Source organism: Cyprinodon tularosa, unplaced genomic scaffold, assembly GCF_016077235.1.
Source record: "Cyprinodon tularosa strain WSP-4 unplaced genomic scaffold, ASM1607723v1 ctg12, whole genome shotgun sequence".
In the NCBI taxonomy this organism is placed as follows: domain Eukaryota; kingdom Metazoa; phylum Chordata; class Actinopteri; order Cyprinodontiformes; family Cyprinodontidae; genus Cyprinodon; species Cyprinodon tularosa.
This window is the reverse complement of record NW_024038003.1, coordinates 2,474,401-2,498,632: the sequence shown is the minus strand read 5'-3', so window position 1 is coordinate 2,498,632 and position 24,232 is coordinate 2,474,401. Positions and strand designations below refer to the sequence as shown.

The 24,232-nt window shown below is 36.9% G+C and overlaps 1 protein-coding gene across 3 annotated transcripts in view; it reads right to left on the bottom strand.

Annotated features, from left to right (window-relative positions):
- dnah9l (dynein, axonemal, heavy polypeptide 9 like) overlaps positions 1-24,232 on the bottom strand; it is a 54,599-nt gene that overhangs the window by 10,044 nt on the left and 20,323 nt on the right. The window contains exons 26-74 of one of the 3 annotated variants that reach the window (XM_038271002.1): positions 24,029-24,187; positions 23,800-23,922; positions 23,564-23,686; positions 22,182-22,406; positions 21,888-22,106; positions 21,542-21,712; positions 21,332-21,457; positions 20,214-20,321; positions 19,997-20,128; positions 19,755-19,915; positions 17,927-18,083; positions 17,658-17,803; positions 17,450-17,566; positions 17,219-17,357; positions 16,789-16,881; positions 16,482-16,676; positions 14,668-14,745; positions 14,335-14,467; positions 13,964-14,091; positions 13,602-13,750; positions 13,361-13,511; positions 13,128-13,259; positions 12,830-13,003; positions 12,540-12,744; positions 12,037-12,202; positions 11,696-11,798; positions 11,395-11,532; positions 11,176-11,277; positions 10,803-10,964; positions 10,304-10,387; positions 9,906-10,015; positions 9,612-9,774; positions 9,350-9,473; positions 8,967-9,109; positions 8,711-8,872; positions 7,935-7,994; positions 7,679-7,852; positions 7,460-7,606; positions 7,028-7,141; positions 6,347-6,490; positions 6,027-6,209; positions 5,657-5,758; positions 4,756-4,890; positions 4,429-4,602; positions 4,199-4,331; positions 3,975-4,077; positions 2,402-2,524; positions 2,098-2,302; positions 1,069-1,233 (exon numbers count right to left, since the gene is read on the bottom strand). In XM_038271002.1, coding sequence (XP_038126930.1) covers positions 1,069-1,233; positions 2,098-2,302; positions 2,402-2,524; positions 3,975-4,077; positions 4,199-4,331; positions 4,429-4,602; positions 4,756-4,890; positions 5,657-5,758; positions 6,027-6,209; positions 6,347-6,490; positions 7,028-7,141; positions 7,460-7,606; positions 7,679-7,852; positions 7,935-7,994; positions 8,711-8,872; positions 8,967-9,109; positions 9,350-9,473; positions 9,612-9,774; positions 9,906-10,015; positions 10,304-10,387; positions 10,803-10,964; positions 11,176-11,277; positions 11,395-11,532; positions 11,696-11,798; positions 12,037-12,202; positions 12,540-12,744; positions 12,830-13,003; positions 13,128-13,259; positions 13,361-13,511; positions 13,602-13,750; positions 13,964-14,091; positions 14,335-14,467; positions 14,668-14,745; positions 16,482-16,676; positions 16,789-16,881; positions 17,219-17,357; positions 17,450-17,566; positions 17,658-17,803; positions 17,927-18,083; positions 19,755-19,915; positions 19,997-20,128; positions 20,214-20,321; positions 21,332-21,457; positions 21,542-21,712; positions 21,888-22,106; positions 22,182-22,406; positions 23,564-23,686; positions 23,800-23,922; positions 24,029-24,187 — 6,963 coding nt within the window. Of the gene's footprint in view, positions 1-1,068; positions 1,234-2,097; positions 2,303-2,401; positions 2,525-3,974; positions 4,078-4,198; positions 4,332-4,428; positions 4,603-4,755; positions 4,891-5,656; positions 5,759-5,890; positions 5,947-6,026; positions 6,210-6,346; positions 6,491-7,027; positions 7,142-7,459; positions 7,607-7,678; positions 7,853-7,934; positions 7,995-8,710; positions 8,873-8,966; positions 9,110-9,349; positions 9,474-9,611; positions 9,775-9,905; positions 10,016-10,303; positions 10,388-10,802; positions 10,965-11,175; positions 11,278-11,394; positions 11,533-11,695; positions 11,799-12,036; positions 12,203-12,539; positions 12,745-12,829; positions 13,004-13,127; positions 13,260-13,360; positions 13,512-13,601; positions 13,751-13,963; positions 14,092-14,334; positions 14,468-14,667; positions 14,746-16,481; positions 16,677-16,788; positions 16,882-17,218; positions 17,358-17,449; positions 17,567-17,657; positions 17,804-17,926; positions 18,084-19,754; positions 19,916-19,996; positions 20,129-20,213; positions 20,322-21,331; positions 21,458-21,541; positions 21,713-21,887; positions 22,107-22,181; positions 22,407-23,563; positions 23,687-23,799; positions 23,923-24,028; positions 24,188-24,232 lie in introns of those variants that run through there. The other 2 variants (XM_038270987.1, XM_038270995.1) reach the window with 2 other exon arrangements.

Genomic DNA, 24,232 nt, shown 5'->3' with positions numbered 1-24,232 from the left:
GAATTCTGACTTTTTTCTCAGAATTCTGAGATTAAAGTCAGAATTCTGACTTTTTTCTCAGAATTCTGACCTTTTTCTCAGAATTCTGACTTTAATCTCAGAATTCTGAGAAAAAAGTCAGAATTCTGAGAAAAAAGTCAGAAAAGTTTGAGAAAAAAGTCAGAATTCTGAGATTAAAGTCAGAATTCTGACCTTTTTCCCATACTAAACTGAAAAAAAATGTAAAAATCTGTTAACTTTTGCAAAGAGCATGAGTTCTTTGCTGAGCTGAATGCGCACTTTCATCCGGTTTGGTCTGCCGCGGTTTCCGTAGCGTCGTGAACGCGCATGTGCGCGCTTTCAGGAAATCCTATACACTACTGTTTATGCTCTAAAAACATTCTAAATGACTTCGTTTCGAGTAAATTCTGGATGCTACCCACTCAGGACACTTGGAATACATTGGACGAGCAGTATGGAGGAATATTGACACGTTTTTTGTGGACTTTTATGGACCTTTCTGTCTCGGGCACCATGGACCTCCATTATTTCAATGTCAGCAGACAGCAAGAAACCTCCCAGATCTCCAGATGCATTTGAGATATCAAAAAAGTACTCCAGAGTGTTGTTCAGCATGGGGGTGAGTAGAAAATGAAGGCTAATCATGTTTTGGGTGTACTATTCCTTTAAGCTTCTTTAAAGCCCCAGACTACTTATGAATATCTAAAAGGTATTTCTAGCCATGAAAAGGGCTCTACCCTTTATAGTAATAAGACTGCTTAAATAAAGTCAGAATCATCCCAGAAGCCTGTTGCTGGCTACACAAAGTAAGTGTCTAGGGCTGTTTAATGAATATGAGTGGAAGGTTTGAACAGGTATACACATTTTATTCCCTTTATGGATTACATGTAGTGCCCAATAAATCTAAAAATGTGCCTACAATTGTGTTTCTCTAAAACCACTCAAGTTCTTTGTAGTTTAACTATTTCCTCTTTAAGAAAATGACAAGTCAAATGTAATATGAAGAGCATAAAAACATGACACTCATGCTAAGTGTCATGTTTAATGTTTGTTTAATTATTCATTTACTTTCATTTCAATCTCAGCAGCAGTGTGTTTTGTTGTCTCCAGTTTCTCCACCAGCACGTTGTCGCCGAGGAAGTTACTCTCTGCTGCAGACAGTCTGGTCAGCAGCTCGTCCTCCAGAAGCTTTAGCTCTATCTTAAACATGTTTTGCTGTTTTGTAAGTTCACTCTGCAGAAAAACTGAAAATTAGAAACAGACTATAAGCCTTATAGTTGAACTAAGTAATGTCGAAGTGGCTCTCCTCCAGCAGAACCTTCTGAAAACTGATCACTCCACACTAGACAGCTAAAGCACACCGTCTATCTAATATATAACAATGCACACTATTGTACAGGAGCCTTTAAATTGACAATCGCGACTTTTATCCAAGTCAGTGAACTCTGCCTGTCGACTCTCATAATATGATTCAGCCTCTCCATGTTTTATAACGGCACAACAAAACTCAAGCACTCTAAAGTGACAGCAGTAACACCAATAGAACATTAGCACATATAGTACTTAGAAGTCTAATAATAGCATTAAGTCTGCATCCCTGGTATTGTCTATAATCTTTTCAGGGAGTGAATTTATTCTAGTGTCAGCCCTGTCCTGATGTCCAATTCGTATTTTCTTTCTGGACATTTTTTTCTTTGTTGGCTCTGCAATTTCATAAACTTCCAAAGGTTTTTTATGATCACCAGTAAGTAGGGCAGTGAGTGGCAGGTGGCTATTGATGCCAGTGGTCTTACATTTGGCTGCATTATAACAGAGCTGTGGGACTGCCACCAGATCAGTGGCACAGAAAGTAACAATTGTGGTTTTCCAACCAGATTTAGCAGGGTAGATGACAGACCACCCATTAACACTTAGATTACCATCAAAGTAAAAAAAATATTACTTAGTGCCACTTTAAATATACAAAATAACATTGATTTCACATTTAAGAAGCACCAAAACAAAAAAGGACACTTTAGTATAAAAAAATAGCTGGAGGCACTATGCAATTGGCAAATAGTGATACAAAGTAGTAACATTACTGTTGTTCTAACCCACCTTCAGTAGCTCAAGGTCTGGTCTTTCCTGATTTACAACCTGGGCCAAGAGCTGGTCCTCCAGACCGTCTCTGGTTACTGTAAAGTTAATGAGGGTGGTCTGCGCTTGGATCTCTGGTTTGTAGTGAGGATTGGCCAATTTAGTGTGAAGAATCAGTCTGAAGTCTGGGTGGAAGAAACACTCTTTGTCCCCAACCTTTATACAGCTACAACAAGGGAAGTGAAGAGATAAGGAAAGGATTAAAGCAAAAAAAATAAAACTTTAGATTTCAGTGCATATCCTCGTGTTGGCATCCTCCTCTTACGTGCCCTTCTTTATTGTGTGTCGTCCTAGCAGAGGGTCGATGACAGGGTCAATAGTCTCCTCCAGGTTTTCAATAAGCACCGTGTCACCTGCCACCACAGCCTTCTCAATAACATCTACATACCTGGAAAATGGAACAACATCACTTTAATATTGTATAGTGCTGTTTGAACATTTCTTTCAATAGGATTTTATGTGATAGACAGACACAGAGTAGAATTGGCCATATATTCACTCAGGCCTCCTATTCTGGCAGCCTTAAACTCTTACCATCCACCTGACTTTAGCTAGTGCATTAAAGCTGAACATACCCAAATAGCACAGCTTATTAATCTTACATCCTACATGCTTGCAAGCAGCTGCTTTTCAAAGTGCAGGCCTTCCGTCTCTTAGTGATACACATTTTCAGTGTTTTTTCATATGTTATACAATGTAAGCCATTGCAGTTGAACCATGTTTATAAATGTGTTTATTAGGATTAGCAAGCTAATATGAAGCTGAAAACCAGAAGATATAACATGGCTTTTGGAAACTCTAGTGAATATGAAACAATGAAACAAATTTTATCTCCCATAAAGTACACTAGCTCTATAGGGAGCTGCTCTGTGGAGGACACAATTTGAATTTTGTTTTCTGTGTATTCTTGAAGACCAAAGGAGCCAGACATTTTTAGATGGTCATCATCACAAAACTCAAATAGTTTTTTTTATGATAGTAGACGGCATAATTTACTGGTGCGGTACTAAAAAAATATTTAAAAAAAAAGAATAAATCATGTCCATGAAGAAGGTAGTGACTGAAAAAAAGATTTGTTAGGATCACACAGAATGAATTAAATGGCCATAGCCTATATACCTGTGACAGGAGGTACAATTTATTACCACTTATTAGTAATCAGAATCTGTGTGTAATCTAATTACAGTTGTTGAATGAAGGCCTCCAAGGTTTTGTTTTAGTATTCATGCAGATCACCATTGAATCTGTCTGAAAATATTGTTAAAACACAAAGCCTACCAAGATATACAGTAGCAATCAACAGAAACTGACAGATCAACAGTTAATAAAGATGGTTTATCAGAGAAGCGACCAAGAGGACCATGAAGTTTTTGGAGGAGCTGTAGTGAGCAAATGTTCAGGCAAGATCACTTTTTAACTGGCCCTCAAGATATGTACCGGTATTCTGCATTAAAGAGTTTAAGGAAGAAAGACAATGCTTATTAAAAGATGACAAGGTTTTTAAAAGATCTTAACCACCCACCTAGAAAACATACCATACAATGAAAAAAAATAGCTCTGCTCAGTTAAGACTAAAATAACAAATTTTACACTAGTAGCACCCTGCAAATAACCCTGGAAACACCATCAGGACAGTGAAACTGGGTGGTTGTAGCATCCTGCTGTAGGAATGCTTTTTATCTGCTCTCTTTATACAATGTTCTTTATAGAAATGCTTGTACTCGTACATAAATAAATGAGATGAATGAACAGCATAGTTTCTTTCAGAGTTTTATAAAATATACATGGCAGCATTCACTTTAATAAAAAGGTTAACAACAAAGACTGAAAATACTCACCCTCTTTGCCCTAGACTGATGACCTTCAGAGTGTTCCCATAGCGACTCTTGATCCACTTAATGCCCTGCAGCTGGGGGTCAATGAGAAGAGGCCAGCGTTCACCTGTAACAAAGGATATGTTTACCTGAGTAATCGCAGCCCCACTTTACCTTAGCTATTTGGATTAAAAGAGAAAGCCACAAGAGTGGCCAGATGAACAATAACATTTCAACCGTCTGCTTACAGTTAATGAGAATGGTAGCATTCTGAGTGGACATTTTGTCTCCTGGTAAGCCTTCATTGTTCCACTGGGCCACTGTTGCATCATCAGTCAACATTGAGACTGGATCTAGGCCTCCTGCCATTGGGATGGGTACCTTAGGTGTTTATAAAAAAAAAAGGATAAAAGTTTAAATAACAATGTAGACTTAACTTTCTTTTATTGTATAACACGTGTAAGGAAAGACTTGTAACCTTTTGGCTGCGGAGAAATGGCATCCAGAGATTTTCCAGCAGTTCTCTCCTGTACTTCTTAGAGAAAGAGCCGGCATAGGAGATAAAAGCTGCTGTTAGCAGGACGTCTCCACAGAGAGTTTCCTCCTGCTCATGATACTGAGCGACTGAGTGGGCCCAGCGCACATTCTCACTCTGAAATAGAAAGAAAAACGCTTGCTTTGGATCCTACACATAAACCAAATGTTATTAATGAAAAAAACTGAAATTGATCAGCTCTAAAATGATATATGTTGGATAAACATCTTTTTATATTATAGAGCTAAACATTATTAGATGCGTGCCCACCTCCAGTCCCTTGACGAGCCGATTTGCCAGCTCTATTGTCTTGTTGGTGCGATTCACCTCTTCCTGAAAACGTAGTTTCTCGGCTGTGGCTTTCTCAAAAGCTGTTGTCAGTGCTTCCAGATTACCATCCAGCTCCTGCAGCCAGACAAAGATTTATATTACGTATGTTTAACACTGTTTGGCAAAATATATATAGTTAAAAATAACCACAAGCCTCAAACTTTAAAAAAATCTTGTCAGCTTGCATCCAATTACTCGACTTATTTGAAATGGATTTTAGAGAAAACACACCGTGGAGCGAATGTAAAGAAAAGGCATAATTTTCTCATGGTTTTTATAACAATTTACAAACAAAAATCTGCAAAGTGTGGTATGCACACATATTCATGCAGAACCCAAACAAAATCTACCACAAAGAACTGCCTTTAGAAGCTTTTCAAAGTTTCTGAGTAGATGAATAGAACTGAACAGAGGACAATCCTGGAAGCAAACACGGTACAGAGCTGTAATTAAATGTTAAAATGAAAGCAATTTCATGATAACTGTTCACATATGCTCTGATTTTTATTTTTATTTTGCAGATATGATTGGAAAATTTCTTATGTTTCTCACTGTGTAAAAGTGGTAGAGACACCCAAAGACTATGAGCTCTAACAACAAAAAGTACCGACTTAAGGTGAGCCCCAGTTTTCACTTGTTTGAGGTTTTTGGTTGTAATGAGACAAAGAAGGATGAGTTCAAACAACAGGAACACTTTTGCAAAGTACTATATTTGATTAAAAGGAACAAATAACAGGAAATGAAGTAAAAATACATTATAAATAGTGGAACATATATTCCTATTCTCTAAATCCTTATATTTAATATTTAAACATGAAAAAAACATAATATTTAGACTCACTGAAAGTTTTTTCCTGATGACCTCTAGTTTCTCAGCAGCCTCTGCCAAATCACCATTGGCCTGAAAAAGACACATCCTCTTCTTCTCCACCTCGCAGGATACCTGAACAAACACAATGACTTCTAAAATTAAATTTCTACAATACATTTTTAAGATTACAGATTAAAACTGAGCTCAAACACAGTTGTTTAGTGAAGAATAAACTGTTGCAAATGCAGAAGAAAGTGTACTTACAAAAATCTATCCAAAGCAGCAACAAAGTTGGGGAGAAGCACATCTGTAAATAGCAACTAAATCCCATCACTTGTCACCCGCACACTTAGCTTGGGTGAAAGGAAAAATGTGTTATAGCTAATGTCTCTGTGTTCACCTCATGAAAGTGTATGATGTTGATCACCCAGGCACAGAGACCAGCGGCGGCTGAGGACTTTTGTCGCACAAACTCTGGGTTGAACTCTGGGTCACTGAGGTAGTCGTCTCTCACACACTTAACAGTGGCTTCAGGGATGTGCTCTTTGTCAAAGTTTACCAAGGCTTGCAGGAAGTCATCGACCTGGACAACGTAGATAGACACTTTTCTGTATGGGTCCTTGCCTCTTCAGCATGTGCCATTTTGTAATAACAAGACTAAGTATGACATATGGTGAATCAAAAAGATATGAAAAAGAGAAAACCATTGTATTGTATCACCTTGCTCATAACCATCTTGGAGGCCTTCCAGCTGCGATCTTTGGGGATTCGGCCTTGGGGGGAGAGCAGGACCAGAACAGCTGCTGAGACATTGGCAACAATCGCTGGAGGGTTGGGAAAAGTCCTCAGCTCTGTCAGATTCAACTGGATCACACAGATACACAGGTACACATATGCTTGTGACTTTGGCTGGGCTGTTAAACAATAGCAATACATATCTCAATAGACACCTGATAAATATTAATAGAAAAAGGAAACCTCTGTAGTTTCATTGAACTCTGATGCAGAAAAGCATAGCATTCTGGGGGATGTAGGTTGAGGAAAGGATTTAGCCTCTCATCCTCTTAAATCAAAGCTAAGCAAGGTTGCTGGTAGGTCTGACATATTATAAAGGTTACATTTAAATAGTGTTAGAATTTGCTGGCTTTTCCCCCCTGGTCTATATTCAGCAAAGAAAAAATAAAACAGTAATCAATAACTATCAATATTAGTGATATGAAATGCTTATATTATTTTTCACGATCCAGTATAAACATTTTTCAGCCATATCACACAGCCTACCGGTAATCATGACTGTTTTGGTATCAAACAAATTTGGATCCAATGGTGAATATGGCACCTTAAACAATCCAGCATTTGCAGAGTAAAGTGAGCGTATTTTTGTTTAAATTTATTTATTACCCTATTTAGAGTGTTAAGGGCTGTATTAGCTGCTTGTAGAGCGGGTTCAGCTTTGGCCAAGTCAACCTCTGTCTCCTGTTGCTGCTTTGTTACACTAGCTTGAATAGCCTCCACCTGAAAAATTGGGAAAATTCAGAAAATCAGGACTATGACTCCCTTGCATCTTTTTTAACATTTATCTTTAGCTCCTAAAGACTGTAAATGAGAGATCGCCATAAATTGTATTTGATACATTGCGTCAAATTATAAAGTCAGTTTGAAAAAACAGTGAAAACTTCTATCCTCTTCATGAAAAAAAAATCTATTAAAGAAACCTTAAGCTGTATTCTGCTACTTATTTCTATATATCAACAGTTGAGTACGGACAGCTTTTAAGAAGCATTAAGAAGATTAATCATCATCAGAACACAGCTCAAGAGTCAATTTATTTACCTTTTGCTCCTCTGCATCGGCCACAGCCCTCTCTTGGCTAAGCTTGTCTGTCTGTTGTCCTATCTTGGCAATAAGAGCTTCGATATCTGAGTTCCTCTGCCACAGCTCCACTTCTTGCACTGCTAACTTGGCCTTGAGATCCTCCACCTGATAAAAAATAATTATATGATTATGTCAGAGTGTATAACAGGAGTAGATAGATAATCCATATTTTCGGACCTGTGATGCTGTATTCTTCAGCTTTTGTAGACCGTTTTCTAGTCTGTTCTTTTTTTGGGCCAACTCTTTGCGTTTCGCTCCCAGCAGGTTGTCATACAGCTTCATGAATTCGAGAAAACTCTTTGGAGTGGTGTAGTTGAAGTGCTTCTCATTTTGCTGGTATTTAATGCTCACCTTTAACAAATCCATCAGTGAATCATACTTAAAGAAGATACGGTTATTAATCGTTGCTACTAAGTATTGCTGTAATTCTCACCTCATTGACACTTGTATGAGCGTAGGATATGAATTCCCCAATGGAAGCTCTTACTTTAGGCTGCCCAATATAAATACAGGAGAAAATGATTATTATAAAGAATAAACATAATCTGAAATGCTAAAATATTTGACCATATACAAGTATTGACCTACTGTGATGTGTAGGTCATAAATTGGCAAAAAGGTATATCACAGAATAAAAGCAACATGGAGTAAGGAGAAGTAAAAACATCATCAAGAAATCTGTGTGTTGATTAAAGTAGACAGAGATAGTGGTTATGGAGAGCCTTAATTAAGTAGAAAATGAGCCAATGGTAACTCTGGAGGAGTTGCATAGATCTACTGCTGAGTTCAGAGACTTTACTGCTATACAGATACTTAAAAAAATCTTTTTTTTCTGCACAGCACCCTGAACACAAGGCATGACAGGCAGGGATGTAGGCAATAGATAGTAATGGTATGAAGAAGGAAGCAATACCTAGAAATCAGTCTTGTCGCTTATGACCTCAGAATACTGAGTTTTTTTTTCATGAAAGTGCTTTCAAAAATGTTAATATGCAAGAGCTAAAAGTGTGGTCCAAATTTTGATGATATACTGTACATACTCTTCTTATTTTTTCATTAATTTAAATTATTTTTTTTTACAGTTTTACAATACTTTTTTTGATAACAAATAATTCAATTCAGTTTATTTATGTAGAAACCAAGTGAATATACAGATTTATTTTCAGTGAAGATTGTTCTCGGACTGCTATTGTTCAAATATGGCCTCACCTCCAGTGCTGGTATCTTCTCTATGAATGTAGAGCTGACAGACTGTAGAGCGAGCTGAGGCCACGGGTGAAACCAGTCTATAGCAGTGCAGTTAACCAGAGCTGGAAACTTCCGTGCACGTGTACGCAACGTAAATCCAACCGGGGAGAAACACAGGATCACCTGATGGAAGGACGATTTAAATACGAGTTAGAGAAGAGTAAAAAACCCTTTCCCCAACAGCAGATCATTTAAATTTGTCAATGACATATCAAACCTTCAGCTGTCTTCTTATTCGCTCAATAAAGAAGTTCCAGCAGTTGTCTCTGCTGTCTATGAGTCCTAATCCTCTCAGTTCCAAACGAATCGATGCTACAATCATATCAACCTCTTCATCGCTAAACAAGTCAGGAATATCCCCTAGAAAAATACACATAGGCAAACAATAATTGTAATTATGTTAAAAACATAAAACATTAAATTATTAATAAAGCTGATACACGTGGAAAAAAAAAAAAAAAAAAAAAAAAAAAAAAAAAATATATATATATATATATATATATATATATATATATATATATATATATATATATATATATATATACACAAGACACACACACGCACATATATATAAATCTATATATAGTATAGAAAACACACCTGAAGCCAGCATATCATTGATGAGCACCAGGAAGCGCTCATCTGGAATCTGTGCATCAGTATGGAGGAATACTGTTCCGATATTTTTCACTCCCACTTTTATGTACAGTGCAGCAATTTCGCTCTGCAGACCATTAAAAAAATACATATTTTAAATAAAGTAGGAAAGAAGGTGAAGTATGATTGTTAAAAAAAAAATAGCCCATATATGAGTCACAGAACATTGAGGTATGGTGGAGATATGGAGGTATGGTGTGTTTACCTTTAAGTCGTTGATTCCATATCCTTTACGCAGTGTGATCTGGAAGACCTCCAAAGAGCTAAGAAAAGCAGCCAGTCGACACAAACTCTGCTTCCCACTGCCTCCTACCCCAACCAGAAGAGCATTTCCATAAGGGGCCTCCAGGATGCGACTGATCCGACAACTGAACTCAAACAGGTAAATGTAACAGTTACTGCTTAACATAACAGGTCAAATCTTTTAATTTTAACACCTTACACAGGCTAGTATCAGCTATGAACATAGGTCTATAGTACGAATAAATGGGTTTCGTACATATGTTGGATGGCTTCTTCAAATAGCACTAGGTCCATGGCGGCATGAAGCTCATTATAGTGCTCCAAAGCATCAGCTAGTGTCTTCTGAAGCTTCTCCCAGTCTGACAGCTGATATGAAGATTAAATAACAAACATGTCTAACAATATTACATTTTATCTGTAATTTCATATGTTGCATACGTCTGCCTCTACCCCTTTTATGTTAATTTTATAGTTATGCAATATTTTGGGGATGATAAGAGATAAGTTTAAGCACAGTATGTCAAAATGTTTGAAAAGCAGAACATCCACAATAAATAGATTTTGAGTGACGATAAACCATTCTAACTAAAGATCTGTTTATAAAGACAGGAGGCTATGACTTTTAATATGTATATGGATGTATGTTCGTCACACCTGATGATAACGTGGCTCTCCTACTCCCATGGAAAAGTGACAGTACACTAAAGGTTGATGGATAAACATGGAGTCGTCTATTCCCTGAGAAGTTAGAGGAAAAACAATTAATCATTGCCCTGTAAAACTGGGGTGATTATATTTCACAAGACCAAAACTTTAAAAAACAGTTCCTGGATGGATGGATGGATGGATGGATGGATGGATGGATGGATGGATGGATGGATGGATGGATGGATCCAATCATCCATCCATCCTTAGATGAGTGGATGAGTGATACAATAGATAGATAAACAGATGGATAGATATGGGAATAAAATCATTTAATGTGCATTATTCATTAAAAAAACCAAAGAAGAAAGACCCGAACTGCAGTTAATTAGAATAGAAATGCATTTTGCTTTCTAACTTTTTTTTTGTATCTTTGAAAATACTTTTCCAGACCTTTTATGCTTGTGTTGAAAACCTTTTTCTAATGATAAAAACATTTTCTCCTTACCTCAAAGTATCTTTTCCCTGTGTCCAGCAGGATTTTATTAAAAAGTTCAACATCCTTCTGGTCCATCAACTTGTCAGAATAGACTCTGGAGCTCTCGTGGAGCCACAGATGGACCAGGTCCATGGGATAACGGATGCTCTCTGGCAGGGCAAACAGGAGGCCCTATGCACCAATACATCATGTCAAAAATAATACTTCAGATACATTTTAATAAAAGTTGTCATTTGGCTGCCTGAACATCTGAACAACCTAAATCTTTTGAAATATTTTTTTTCTTCAGTATTAACCCTGTGTGTAAACAGCAAAATAATTTCAATTAAAAGTTGGTTTAGTTAAATGTGTCAATGAAATGTCAATGCATATTATTTCTCACCTGGAATATGTTGGAGAGGTCTCGCAGGTTAAAGATATAATGGAAGCGTATGGCTGTTGGAAAGAAGTTCTGGCTAATCTTTTGATGAAGACAGATGGCTGCCTATATTAGGCAAAAAATAAAAAAAAATAAACACATCTTGGAGAAAGCAGGTATGAATACATACATAGGCAAATATTCTCTAAAAACATCAGTTTTGCTCTGAAGCCATGGGTTAACCTGTATGAGAGTTCCGACAGAGCGAGAGACTCCATAGCTGAATCCTCCTTGAAGGAAATGAGCTGAAAGGATGCTGGAGAAGATGGTAGCCAATGCATCAGCTCCCGGGAAATGCACCGCAAACACAGCAAAATGTCTCTAGAAAAGAATGAATGTTTCTTTAAGGGTTATTGCCTCCTCAAATCAAATGCAAGGTTAATAAACAAAAAATAACAATAAAAATCCTTTAAATACCCATTGTATTGTAGAATATAAGCCTTGTTAAATAAGGCTTCACTTAAGAGATTGCAAACAACTCTACCTGCAGTCTGGGGTTGATAGAGAAGCTTCCAGCTGTTGGGTTCATGCAGGTGATATACTGGCAGTTGTGTATTTCCTTCAGGACCAACTTTTGTCTATCATACCTATGTCATTTTGGATTAAGATAAATCATAACACTCTGTGAAAGATAATGGAGAGAACTTTCTTCTAATACTCAGTTCAATTCAATTCAGTTTATTTATATAGCGCCAATTCACAACATATGTCATCTCAAGGCACTTAACAGTTCAGCAGATCATACAGTCAAATTGATTCAAGGTTTTCTATCTAAGGAAAACAAGTTGATTGCATCAACTCATTGTATCAAAGGCAACCCCTTACCAATGACTATAGTCCAGGTGCTGGCGAATGAGTGTATGCGGCTGGACAGTGCCATACACGTCAACCTCAGGCATGTTCAGGTCATCTATGAAGTAGATAAGCCTCTTCGAAGTAGGGGGAGCAAATTTGCGACCGGCTTTTTTCTCCAAAGGTTTCTCCAGAACACCTAAAATTGAAATGATGTGTAGGAAAATATCATGTTAGTTTAAGGAAATACTTTTTTTTAGGGTGTTTGCAAAAGAGATTTGGAGTGATTTTAATAAAGAATAAAAAAATGTTTGAATGTTGAAGATACCTCTCGTGGATTAGAGAAAAAGTAATTATTGTAAAAGACATTTAAAAAAAAAAAATTACGCTTAATAGAATCCACTGCAACCAAATGAAGAAAAAATAAAAGACATACAAAAACTCCTAAGAGTCCTGTGGATCTGTAACTACAAGGTGTAGTATAATTTTATTAATTCAGTTTTATCTTAAAAACATTGTTTTGTAGCAGTTCTTACGCTGCAGCATGGCTGATGTGGTGTAATAATTAAAGGGCACTTTTGCAATAATGTAGTCCTCCTTCAGCTTGGTGACTTTATCGGACACCAGTATGGTCTTGCCTACACCTGCATTTCCCACAAACATGACAGGTTTTCCTCTCTGTAGCAGCAAGTCCATGAAGTATGTCAGACAGATAGTTTCTGGGGTGTGAACCAGCACTGTCTAAAACAGATGTTAACCTGAATCAGTAAGAATGGTAATTCTCTTTAGTAATAAAATATGGTACAATTGTGATTAAATCTCAAACCTGCAATGGGACATCAGGCTCCAGCTCAAACGGCAGCATTTTCTCACTCCAGGGTGTGAATTTTTTAGTCTCAGGGTCAACATAATAGTCAAAGACTGAGCCTTGGCAAGGAAACTTTACAGCTCTCATCTCTTTAGACCACCAGCGGCTGAACTCAGCGCGGTAATCATTCAGCTAGAATGGATTCATAATAAAGACAATTGTAGAGAATGGTTTGATAATTTATATGAATGTCATTCTAAAACAATCAAATGGCTTTGGTGCCTCCTGCTGATGTATGAATTTATACACCACTTACATGATCCTGAAAGAGAGCCCCTCCAAAAGCCCAAACAGAGGCAAAGACAAAGTAGATCTCATAAACATCTCGGGGGGAGTCTGGTGGAGTGTTTTCTTCTGTCAACAGGCAATCCAGTAATGAGCAAAGAGTCTGAATAAAAAAAAAAAAGAGATAAAATAATATATTTCAGTAATAATAATAATTTTTTTCTTAACAATAAAAATCTCTGGATTATTAGCAGAGATCCAGACCTGCAACATGCTGTTTTCTGAAATAGGAGTGATAGTTTTCAGGTTGCAGCGGACCTGCTCCAAGCAGTAGGGCACATACTTATCAAACAAGATGGTGAGATTGGCCCGTTCTGACTGGGCCTGTCGGGTATCTATCCAACTTGCTGCATAACTGTTAAAGCAAACACCAGAACACTGAAAGAGAACCAATAGATACTTTACGGAGAGCGTTTTAGGCTTGTATGTTGTTTGTGAGTCTTACGAGCTCCAGCCAAGGTCCTGCGGGTTGACGTAGAGTATCCCTGCCCTGGATACTGTTGCTGGAGTAGCCGCCCTAAGGTGAGAAATCTCAAAGAGGAGACGAATAGACGTGGACAAACTGATCCGCTCATTACTGGCAAGAGTCAGAACCTGAGAAGTTAGAAAATTTGAATGTTAGGTGTTCTGTATATATATATATATATATATATATATATATATATATATATATATATATATATATATATATATATATATATATATATATATATATATATATATATATATATATATATAATTATATATAATTATTGTAGATATTGAAAAGAGAGCATATTCGTAAAAAACAAAAATTCCTTGTCTCACTTTATTGTCATCCATAACTGTGTTGAGTGATTCAATCCACATGGGGTCAATGTCCCCATCTAAAACAATCCATTTTGGTCCATCATGGGTCAATGAGGTCAGCTCTCTCATGGTGGAGGAGAAAAGACCTAATTTAGGAAATAATGAGTTAAACCTACAGTTAAACATGTTTAACAACAACGAGGAAACAAACAAAAAACCCTAACAAATTGTAATCTGGGATTTGCTATGGAAAACTCATGTTTTTGTAAATTTTAAGTTGTTTTCAGACAAGGTTTAGGAATAACTAAGGTAACTGTAACATGCTCTCAGATTTCTTTGATTTCTGTCTTCGTTTATGAAATCCTTTGTATAAAGTTCAAGCCCCTTGCCATCTTTCCACTCTCTGGTAGCAGGATGCAGATATCCAAACAACTCATCTGTGGTAACAGCTTTGGGATTAATATCAGTCCATACTGGTTTCTTCTTCATATTAGAATATGTCCTATGTAGGGTCTTCAAGATCTGCAAAGTAAATACCAAAATAGACAAACAAATATTAAAAGGAAACAAAAGAAAATCCATCTTCTTCACTTAGAGTCAATATAAAGCGATGATATAGGTCAACATATTTGCAGATTAGATATAAGTTTATTTTCTATAATTAAATATTAAAGCAAAAATATTTTTGTAATAAATGCCATTAACATAATTTGTTACAGTACCTGACTTTTTCCAGTTCCTGGTCCACCAACAACAAACACAGAATGTCTGACGGTCAGCAACTCCTCCAACTGAGTCACCTGAAGACACACAAGCATGCACATTTTTCTTACAGCACCCTATACTTGTAAATAAAAAAAAATCAAAATCATTTAAAGTCATCAAAGTAAATCTGCTAATATTAATCATTGTGGTGTCAACCTTTGCCTCCGGCATATAAATTCACATTTGTCTCAAGCACTTTTAGTCTGACAAATGAACAAAATAGTAACTTAGGCCGAAAAGGTAAGTTATTAAATTGCATTCTATATCCACTGTGATCTCATGTTTTTAATATTTCCATATCCATACACATATCCAACACAAATTAGTGTTAATTTTTGAGTATACATAAAAAAAACAGGTGTTTCAGGTCAGTGTGACAGATGTAGAGAAATAAAATATAAACCAATGTTTGGTTTTAGGAACAAGTACAGATAGACACTAGGTGGTGCTAGAGCACCTGCCCTTTCCCCCTTTGGACAAAAAAGGGCCCTTCTGAAATAGTTTTTTGTTCTTTTTTAGTCCTAAATACCCTTTTTGAGTTTAAAAGCCTATAAAACCAGATCTAGAGTTTTGCAATTTTGCTCCACAAGACATATAGCAACACCTCAATAGAGCCTTGCCCAAGTTAAGAGTTAGTTAACTGTCCAGGTAACAAACTACATCTCCAGAAGAAGAAAGTCAGTTTAAACGAGAAAAAAATGGCTTCTACACTGTAATCTGTTCCTTGCACCTGATTACACAGCTCAGTGTATTTATTTCAGTCTTTGTTGTGCTCTAGCCTTCAGCTGTGTTATTTTCTTTCCAAAAATTAAAAACTAAAATAAACTCAATCTAGTCCACGGTTTTAAGGTTTTGTGATTTGAAATTGTTATTTATTTAATTAATACCTTAAACGTCAGCATCAGACACTGTTGGTGGCTCCACGCAATGTATAAGGTGCCCTTTTTCCAACCTGGTCACCTGCCTCCAAAAATGTCTGTGCACACCACTGTTTTATTTCAAATAAACTCTGATTTGAACATTTCTCTTAACACTGTTAAGTCTAGTATGCAAACACATGCAAACACAACAAGACATGGTTGTCCACGTTTGGTCACATGCCTGCTAAGCAGAGCATTTTTTAGAGAAGTAGAGCTGTAACTCTGTAGGCGCTGCACACTTTCTGAGTCCTGCTCGAAGATCATTGACCAGCCATGACTCGGACTTTTAAAGAAGTGGGGTGGATTAAAGGAAAGTGAAGTCTAGTACTAAATTTGAGACAGAGCAGAAATGTGTCTGAAGGTAAAATAGGCAGGTACAAATTGGAATTCTATGCTCAGGATGTGAGCCTGACCATTAATGCTATGGTGAAACAAGGTTGAGGGAAAGATCATCTTTTGTCCCACGGTTGTAAGAGAGCTGCTTAGTTAATGATGATGATAGGGTTCAAAATAAGGCAATCCTAAATAAAGACCTGATGAAACTGCAGAAAACTTTAGACTGGGGTAAAAATGGGATTTAGCATTACAAGGTCCACAAACAAAGCTGCTGTGGATTAGTTAACATCAAGGCCTATCTATGTTGAAGAATTGTACATAAAAAAAAAAAAAAGGAAGAGTGCTATCACATTCACAGCCCACAGCGGTTTTTGAGCTCTTTTCCAGGAATGGCTAAATATTTATAGGCTTGAACTGTACAAAGCTAGAGGGCACCCAAGGGCCTAAAGGCAACAAACGTGCAAGTATTGTCTAATAGGGGGTGACTACAAATGCATGTCATAATGATAAGACACCTTAAGTATAAAATTTTCTTCTGCTTGGAGATGGAGTTCACTAACTGACTGGCGAACAGCATTTTCTAGGGTGGGATCTCTCTTCCTTGGAACATTTAGTTGAGGAAACAAGTCACTGATCAGTCCAAGGAATACAGGCACATCACTGGTCACTATCTTTGGAAGGTTGAAGTCCCTCAGAGCTCGCATCAACACCTAGAAAGGAAGCATTTAAGCATAAATGTATCAAAACAACAAATAGTAAACACTAAACAAATGTTTTCATTTCTGTTTGAATGTTATAGTGAGATGCAGAAGATATCCTCACCTGTTCTTCAGGTCTGTTACGCTCCTCACGCTTAAGGGATCCTGCTACAACAAGGACTGATTTTATAGCCCTTAAACCCCAATCATAATGATCCTAAAAGGTATAGAAAAATAGGTTATCTAAACCAATAGCAAAAAACTAGCATCTGATGATTAAATCATATAAACAATAAAAACTATAATCAGCAGCCATAAAAACAATTAAATGAAACATGTATAAAAGCACATCTATTTAATTATTTGAGTTATAAGCCAGACAGAACTTGATGGTAATTTGATTGCAAATACATGTGTTGTGTATTATGCAAGATTTCTACTACCAGTTTGCTAACCTACATTCTTCTTGGTTCTCTTATAATGCAACCTTTTAAGAAAAGGACCGTAATTTTCAAATGCATTTTGTGTAATGAAATTTTTTGTTGTGTGCATACCTGTTTGGACAACAGTTCTTTGCACAGAGTATAGAGGCTTATGAACTTGCGTGCCAGTAAACGTGCATCAATAAACCCTTCAGCCACCAGCATGATCTCACAGATGAGTTCAAAGTCTGGGATGACCATTGCACAGGGCCTGGAATTTAGGCAAATAGACAGGCAATAAGAAAGCATTCCTGCATATGAACATTTGCCCTTAATGTCCTCATAATTATCATTAGATCAGACCTGAACAGTGCCTTAAGGTTTTCTGGAAGCTCTGCCCTCCCCGCATATCCTGGGTTGAGAGTGATGAAGATCCCCACTGTTGATTTCAACTCAATTTCTTCTCCCAGAAAATGAAACCTACAAGCGTAAATTGTTGAAAGAAAACGCTCTGGCTGGATTAACAAGCCAATAACAAAGCATAACGCATTAACGATGGATACGTGCATACCTCTGTTTTTTGTTGCGCACAGCATCTTGTATAGTCTTAACCTGCACAGCTACCACAGATAGTACATCCACTGAGATCCTGTTGAATTCATCAAAGCAGCCCCACACTCCAGTTTGAGCCAGGCCTTTATAAATATTACCTATGGACTTGAGGCACAAAGATGAGATAGACACACAAGCAAAAATGATGAATATTTTCTTTTTAGAAATAACTGATATAGAAGCGACCATGGTGATAATTGGGAAGAACATCTTTGCAGTTTATGATACCTTGTAGTCCATTTGTTCTGAGCAGTTGAACACATATACCATGATACCAAGGGAACGTCCCAGGTCTTTAGTTGTCTCTGTTTTTCCAGTACCAGCTGGGCCTGATGGGGCACCACTCATAGTCAAATGGAGCGATTGGGTCAGGGTTATGTAACACCTGGTTGTGTTGGGATAAAGATTAAAAATGCATGCAGAGGGAAATGTCACTGGATTTTAAACATTGCGGTATACAATAACGGAGTTATTGAATATTAAGTCATATTTTAGCTCTTTGACTATAGAAATTGAACTTATTGATCTCACAATGAAGAAATTAACTGTCTGCATCTAACCCATCACCTTTGGGAAGCAGAGGGCTGCGACTGTGCAGTGCCCGGGGAGCAGTGTGAGGTTAAGGGTCTTCCTAAGAGAACCAGAGCATCGGCTGTGGGAATTGAACCGGGTACTTCCAATCTTCTTAGAGCACAAGCGCACTGCTGTAACCCACTAGGCCAACACTCGCTATAGTAGCAAAATCTTACATACTTTACAGTAGTTTGCCAGATAATCTGGCTACTTCAAAATTTGTAATATCAAGTTGTGTAATGGAAATATATATATGTAAATGCATACCAAATTTCTAATTCTTATTAAGAAAAATGCTCGGGGCTATGGTTGCTGAAAAGTGCAATCCTTGTGAAAATGCATAAAAATGATAACAAATCCAAAAAGTTCTGCAAACACAAACATGAAACCAACAAATTCAAAGTGTACACCAGCAAATACATAAACGATGCAAACACATAAAACATATGCAAATGGAAAATGTTGAAAGTAGCACACACAACTGCAAGTTAAGGATAAATGAAAAACTAGCTCAGCATAACAGAAGTGCTGCAGATCAATAGATGACCATCATCAATTCACATGAAACAGAGCCCTATAAAGGCATCAACAGAATGCTCAGAGAGATTCGGTGTTTGAAAAAAATTCAAAGTAACGCTTACATTTTCATTTTTTTTAGGACGACATACCATTTATTTGTTGCTGTTTTTTTGTATTACCTCCCTTAAAAACACATTTTGAAGGGAGTCCTGGAGTCCTTGCAATGGGCCATAAATTGGAGTTTGTTTTCCTGTAGTCTGTATTGATGATTTTCCTCCTCTTTTGGTCTGAGGCCCTTTAATTATCCCAATTTAGTGTGCAGCTTTTCTTAACTTGCAGTTGTTTTGCTACTTGCAGCATTTTAGCTTTGCATGTGCTCTCTGTGTTACAATAATTTATATATTTGCACCCATTTTTTTTTTTTTTTGCTTACAGAGTTTTTTAATTTTGCTACTCTCTAATTTCTGTGACTGCAGCATTTCTTTTCTGTAACATTTTTGTTTTGCATGTTTTCTAATTTTTAAGTTCAATTCCTCAACTTTGTATTTGTAAGTTAAATTTTTGTAATTGCAGGACTTTTGAAAGTTGGCGTTAGTTTTTGCATGCCATCTGCACCCCTCAGCCACCATATAGGACAAATCCATTTCTTTCCTTCTTATCCACAATAAGGTTCTTTATTTTGTTGGACTTTCACACCAAATCTCATTAAAAAAACACACAGCAATGTATGGATGGGATATTTTTATGAGAACAGATATTTATGAGAATATTTAAAAGATATGACTTCTTTTGCAAAGTGCATTTAGTAGGAAAAAATTGCACACTTTTACAGGACTCAGCATATATTGTAATATGGGCACTTTTAAGAAATCGACAGTCAGCTATTAATGTATCCTCAAAGTTTAAAGTAACTCTTAATAAACTATTATTAGTTATGATAATGTTGTGAGCACAGGTTTATTACCTGTCAGTAAGTGGGGTTATAACCAGTCTGTTTGTGTTTCCCAGATACTCATAGCTAAACTGGAACTGGGCATCACAGATGTTCACACAGCAATGGGCAGTCTCTTCATCCCAGCGGTGGCGAAGCTGAGACAGCCACGCAAATGCCTGTGCATTTGTCACCTAACAGGCACACACAGCAACATCGACAGTGGTCTCAAATAACTTGTATTACTATAATTCGAAAAAGCCTGTTTTAGATACCTTTTGAGTGATGAGACTTCCAACCACATCTCGAGCATGGACATCAATGGTGCATATGGTCATTATTTTTTGCCTGTCTCCAGGACTTAAATCCCCAAGTAACATGTGGATCAATGAGTTGAGCTGTGTGATCTTGAAAATTACAATTTCACTTCATTAAAGTGCCTCTTATTTGAACCTTTGCTATAAAATAAAAAAATAGATTTTAAGAGCTTACCTGTTTTTTGTTGTAGTCTTTTAGACCTGTCTCAAATCCTTCCTCCACTCTCTCAAAAGCAATACCCACATCTGTGGCCCACCACACCTGACTACCAGTCAATGATACCTATTTATATAAAAACAAACAAACAATCAAAAAGGAGACACATGCAACGAAAAGGCCCTACATATTCATTGTGCATAAAGCAAAAACTTCAGTGTGCAGTCATTGCTTTACTCTAATTTTGAGCAGCATTGCTCAAATGTTTAGCCAAGTTAAAACTTATGAAGCAACAGATAAAATAGAGGCATGTCTGAGAAAAACTACACACACAACTTCAAAATGGTTAAGCTCAGCATAACTTCACATTTCATGCTTAAGGGTTATTTTTGATGGACAACTCTTCTATAAAAAAGTTTTTGAGGATCACAGAGGCTAATTACACAACAGGCAGTGCAATATTCTGATTTTTTTTTTTTTTATCTTAACACGGACTACTAATTGTACACCTCCTAACTGATTTGACAGGTCAGATCATAAAAGTTAAAGTCAGTTCCTCAAATAGTAAATACTTGTCACAGATGTAAATTATCCCCGGTTTTTCTAACAAGAGATTCTACACTCAAAATACTGGTAGTGCATGGACTGTAGATAGCTTCCAAACAAGATTATGACCCTTACGTACAGAGAATTCAAGAAATAGAACTAGAAATTAAGGATTAAACAAAAACAATAATTTTGTGGTTCAAAGGTATTTTTAAATTGTCATTACTGTGCTAAATTCTGTACTCAATAATAAAATAAAATCTGCAAGATTCAGAATGTTGAATATAGGATAAAAAAAAAAAAACTACTAAGTGTTAATTTCAATAAAAAAAAAAAATCTTACTTACTAGTAAGACATGAGTTTTTTTATTTTAAAATCTAAATGAAATTCTTTTTACTATTTAATTCATTCATAATGCAAATTTCTGTGGTTGTGGTCACTGAAACTATGACTAAAAGGTAGTCATTTAACTTTTTAGGCTTTTCAGGCTGCTGCATTTTTATTGAAATCGACATCAGTTTTTGATAAAAACGATCAAATGTGAGTTTTAAAATCTGAAAGTCACTACTAAAACTATAGAAAAACAAACCTGTGCAGGATAATCAAAAAGCCACTGATCCCTTGGTTTGTCCTCATAGGCAGCCACCGCCTCCTGTATCTCTTTCCTGACTGTACAGCGCATACTGTTCTCCAAAGCGTTTAACCAACATTCAGCCTGAAAAAAAAATTAAAAACAAAAACGTAACTGTATATTTATCTTTCTATATATCTCTATTTATATTTGTTTATAATATTTCACCTGTCCTTTACAGACACATGGCTCTGAGAAAGAAACATATTCTCTCTCCCTGCTGTACATCCCAACAGCAACTGCCAATTCCTCCACTTCCTCCCCTCCTTTGGCCTCGTCTGAGTCCTTGAAGCGAAGGTCTGCTATGTTGTCAAACAACTTCAACAAATGGCGGGTCACCTTAAAATTACACCCATGTAAATGAAACTGTTCAGTTGTGTGCATTCAAATCCAGATGAAATGTATTCCACTACTTGTTAAGTCAATATTTTCTCCAGACACATATGTATAACTGCCCTGTTGCAACATTAGATGTTTGTGTTCTTTTCACAGTAGCATAAATAGAATATAACACCTGTTTGGGCTGTTTTCCTTTGGAGATAATCTCCAACAGATCAGAAGATGAGATGAAATAAAATCTGGGGAATGTTAGCCTTTTCGTCTCCAGATACTCGGTAAGGGCCTTCTCACACACTGACAACCTCTGCTGTAAGGCTTCTAGACTCTCCAGGAAGCCTTGCTTGTTGGTTACATCCACCACATTACTGTTCTGTACCACTTCAACCACCAAACTCTACATAAAAATAAAAATAAAGAAAATGTTGTGATTTTATAGAAAGATAGGGCTACAAGCGTGTTTTGTATTTACCTGAAAGTCAGCATTTATGGTTTGAAATCGCTCTGCATCATGGGCCAGTTGGCAGCGAATATCATCGCTATTTGTGAAGATGCTGTTTAGATGGGCCCAAGTCTTCTGGACAGACATCCACGATGAGATGACCAGGTCAGCTACCATCAGCTTCCTCTGCCATCCACTCACCTCTGACTGGAAATACTCCACGTACTTGCTCATTAGGATGTTCTGCAGTTGGACCTGAAGGTATGTGAATATGGGCAGTTTTGCTAAACTTGTAGAAAGTTCCTCTGATACACATTCTCATAGTTCACATCAATGTTTTGTCTATTTGAAGTAAAATACAAAGAACTTGATAAAGAATATTTATCTCTTGAACCGTTTCACATTTTGTTGAATTATGATAGCAAATTTCAATTTAATGTAAAACCACAATTTACAGCTGAAAATCTCTTAAGCTACGACACTACCAGTTGAGATCTAAAGCCTGTACTTATTGCAATTCCTGCCAAATATACTTTATAAAATAGGTTCAGCCCTGTGTGACTAAATGGAGAAAAATCTGTGAGGCCAAGCTTCATTTTCTCAATGTTCTTTGGATCATTCTGATACATAACCAACCCTTTGACATAATTGTTGTCGATAGTATTGTTGACCTTTTGCACCTGTTGCAGCCTCTAAGAGGTTTTTCTTCAAGGATTCTCTTTATTTGGCTTCATGTATTGACCTCCCTGGCTCCTTTGTCCCCGCTGAGGAGAAGCGTCTTTTAGAATCCCTCACAGTTATCATTCATATTTTGAATGGTACTCCCATGCCTTGGTAGGGTTGCACGATGCCCTCCTCAGATCACTAATGGAACGGTACTCTATAGGTAGTTTAAGGTTTTAGATCCTAACCTTATGTTACGGTTCTCCATAACATTGCTCCTCATCTTCCTGGTATGCATCCTGGTCTTCGCTGTTTTTTTATTTTATTTAAAAAAGTAAACCTCTGAAACCATCTGTATTTAGATTAATTATAAATAGGTTGCAGGGTGTATCAGAACTTAATTCTCTTGAACAAATCAGAACAAGGCAACTAGACTACTTTTGTGGTTTGTAGACTCTCCAAAACATTTAATCTCTCAGTCTGAAGTGTTCCTCAGTTATTAACATAGGTGAAGGTTAAATTGATCCAAACCTTCCCACTGATTAAGCCCAATAATTTAATTCTTTGAATAAGAGTTGAAATGTCTTCAAGAAACAGATGGACTCCTCTTGGTTTCTACCGAAGCACTTAGGCTGCCATTTGTTGGAAATTTTAGAATATCCATCTGTGCTACATTTTAATGAATCTACTTAATGTAAGCACATTAATTAGTTTTACACAATACTTAGGTAATCTGCCTAATAATCTACCTGGTTGTCCTCCAAAGTTTCGATTAGATTCTCATCAGCTTTGAGCAAAGGTGTTCCAGTGCTGTTATCAGTCTCATATGACAGTGACATGACACTCCAGGTCTGTGTTATTTCTGCCAGAACCTTTGTTCAAAATGGACGTAGATTGAAAGGGTCAAAACATTTTCATTTTTTTCTTTAAATCTGTTTTCAGCAGTTTTTCATTCATAAAAAAGCCTCAATTATCTGGTTTCTACCTTTTCAATGCCCATTTCTTTCACAGCTTTGTCCACTATGTTTTTAACTTCATCCTCCACACGGTGTAGCTGTAATTCCAACAGGTCTCCCAAGGTGGTGCTCTCTCCCATCACAAACCGTACCTAGGAATCATAAAGGATATATGCTCTGATGCTGTTGTAATCAAGTTCTCGGAGTCTAAATTTAATGCTGCACAATATCTGCATATCTAAACATAAGTTTTCATACTCCTGTTGTGTTCATAAGCTGCTGCCAGTGCCTCTCTCTGATGGCAATGCTCTGCAGCTCGTTGACTGCTCTCAGAGAGGTTAGCAGGTTTTTCACAGTAGATTCTAAACCCAGGTAAACATCCCATGCTCTCACTTCCTTATCTAGCATCTTCATTTCCTGCAACACAAAGCATAATTATCATCATTAAATCAAACATGAGCC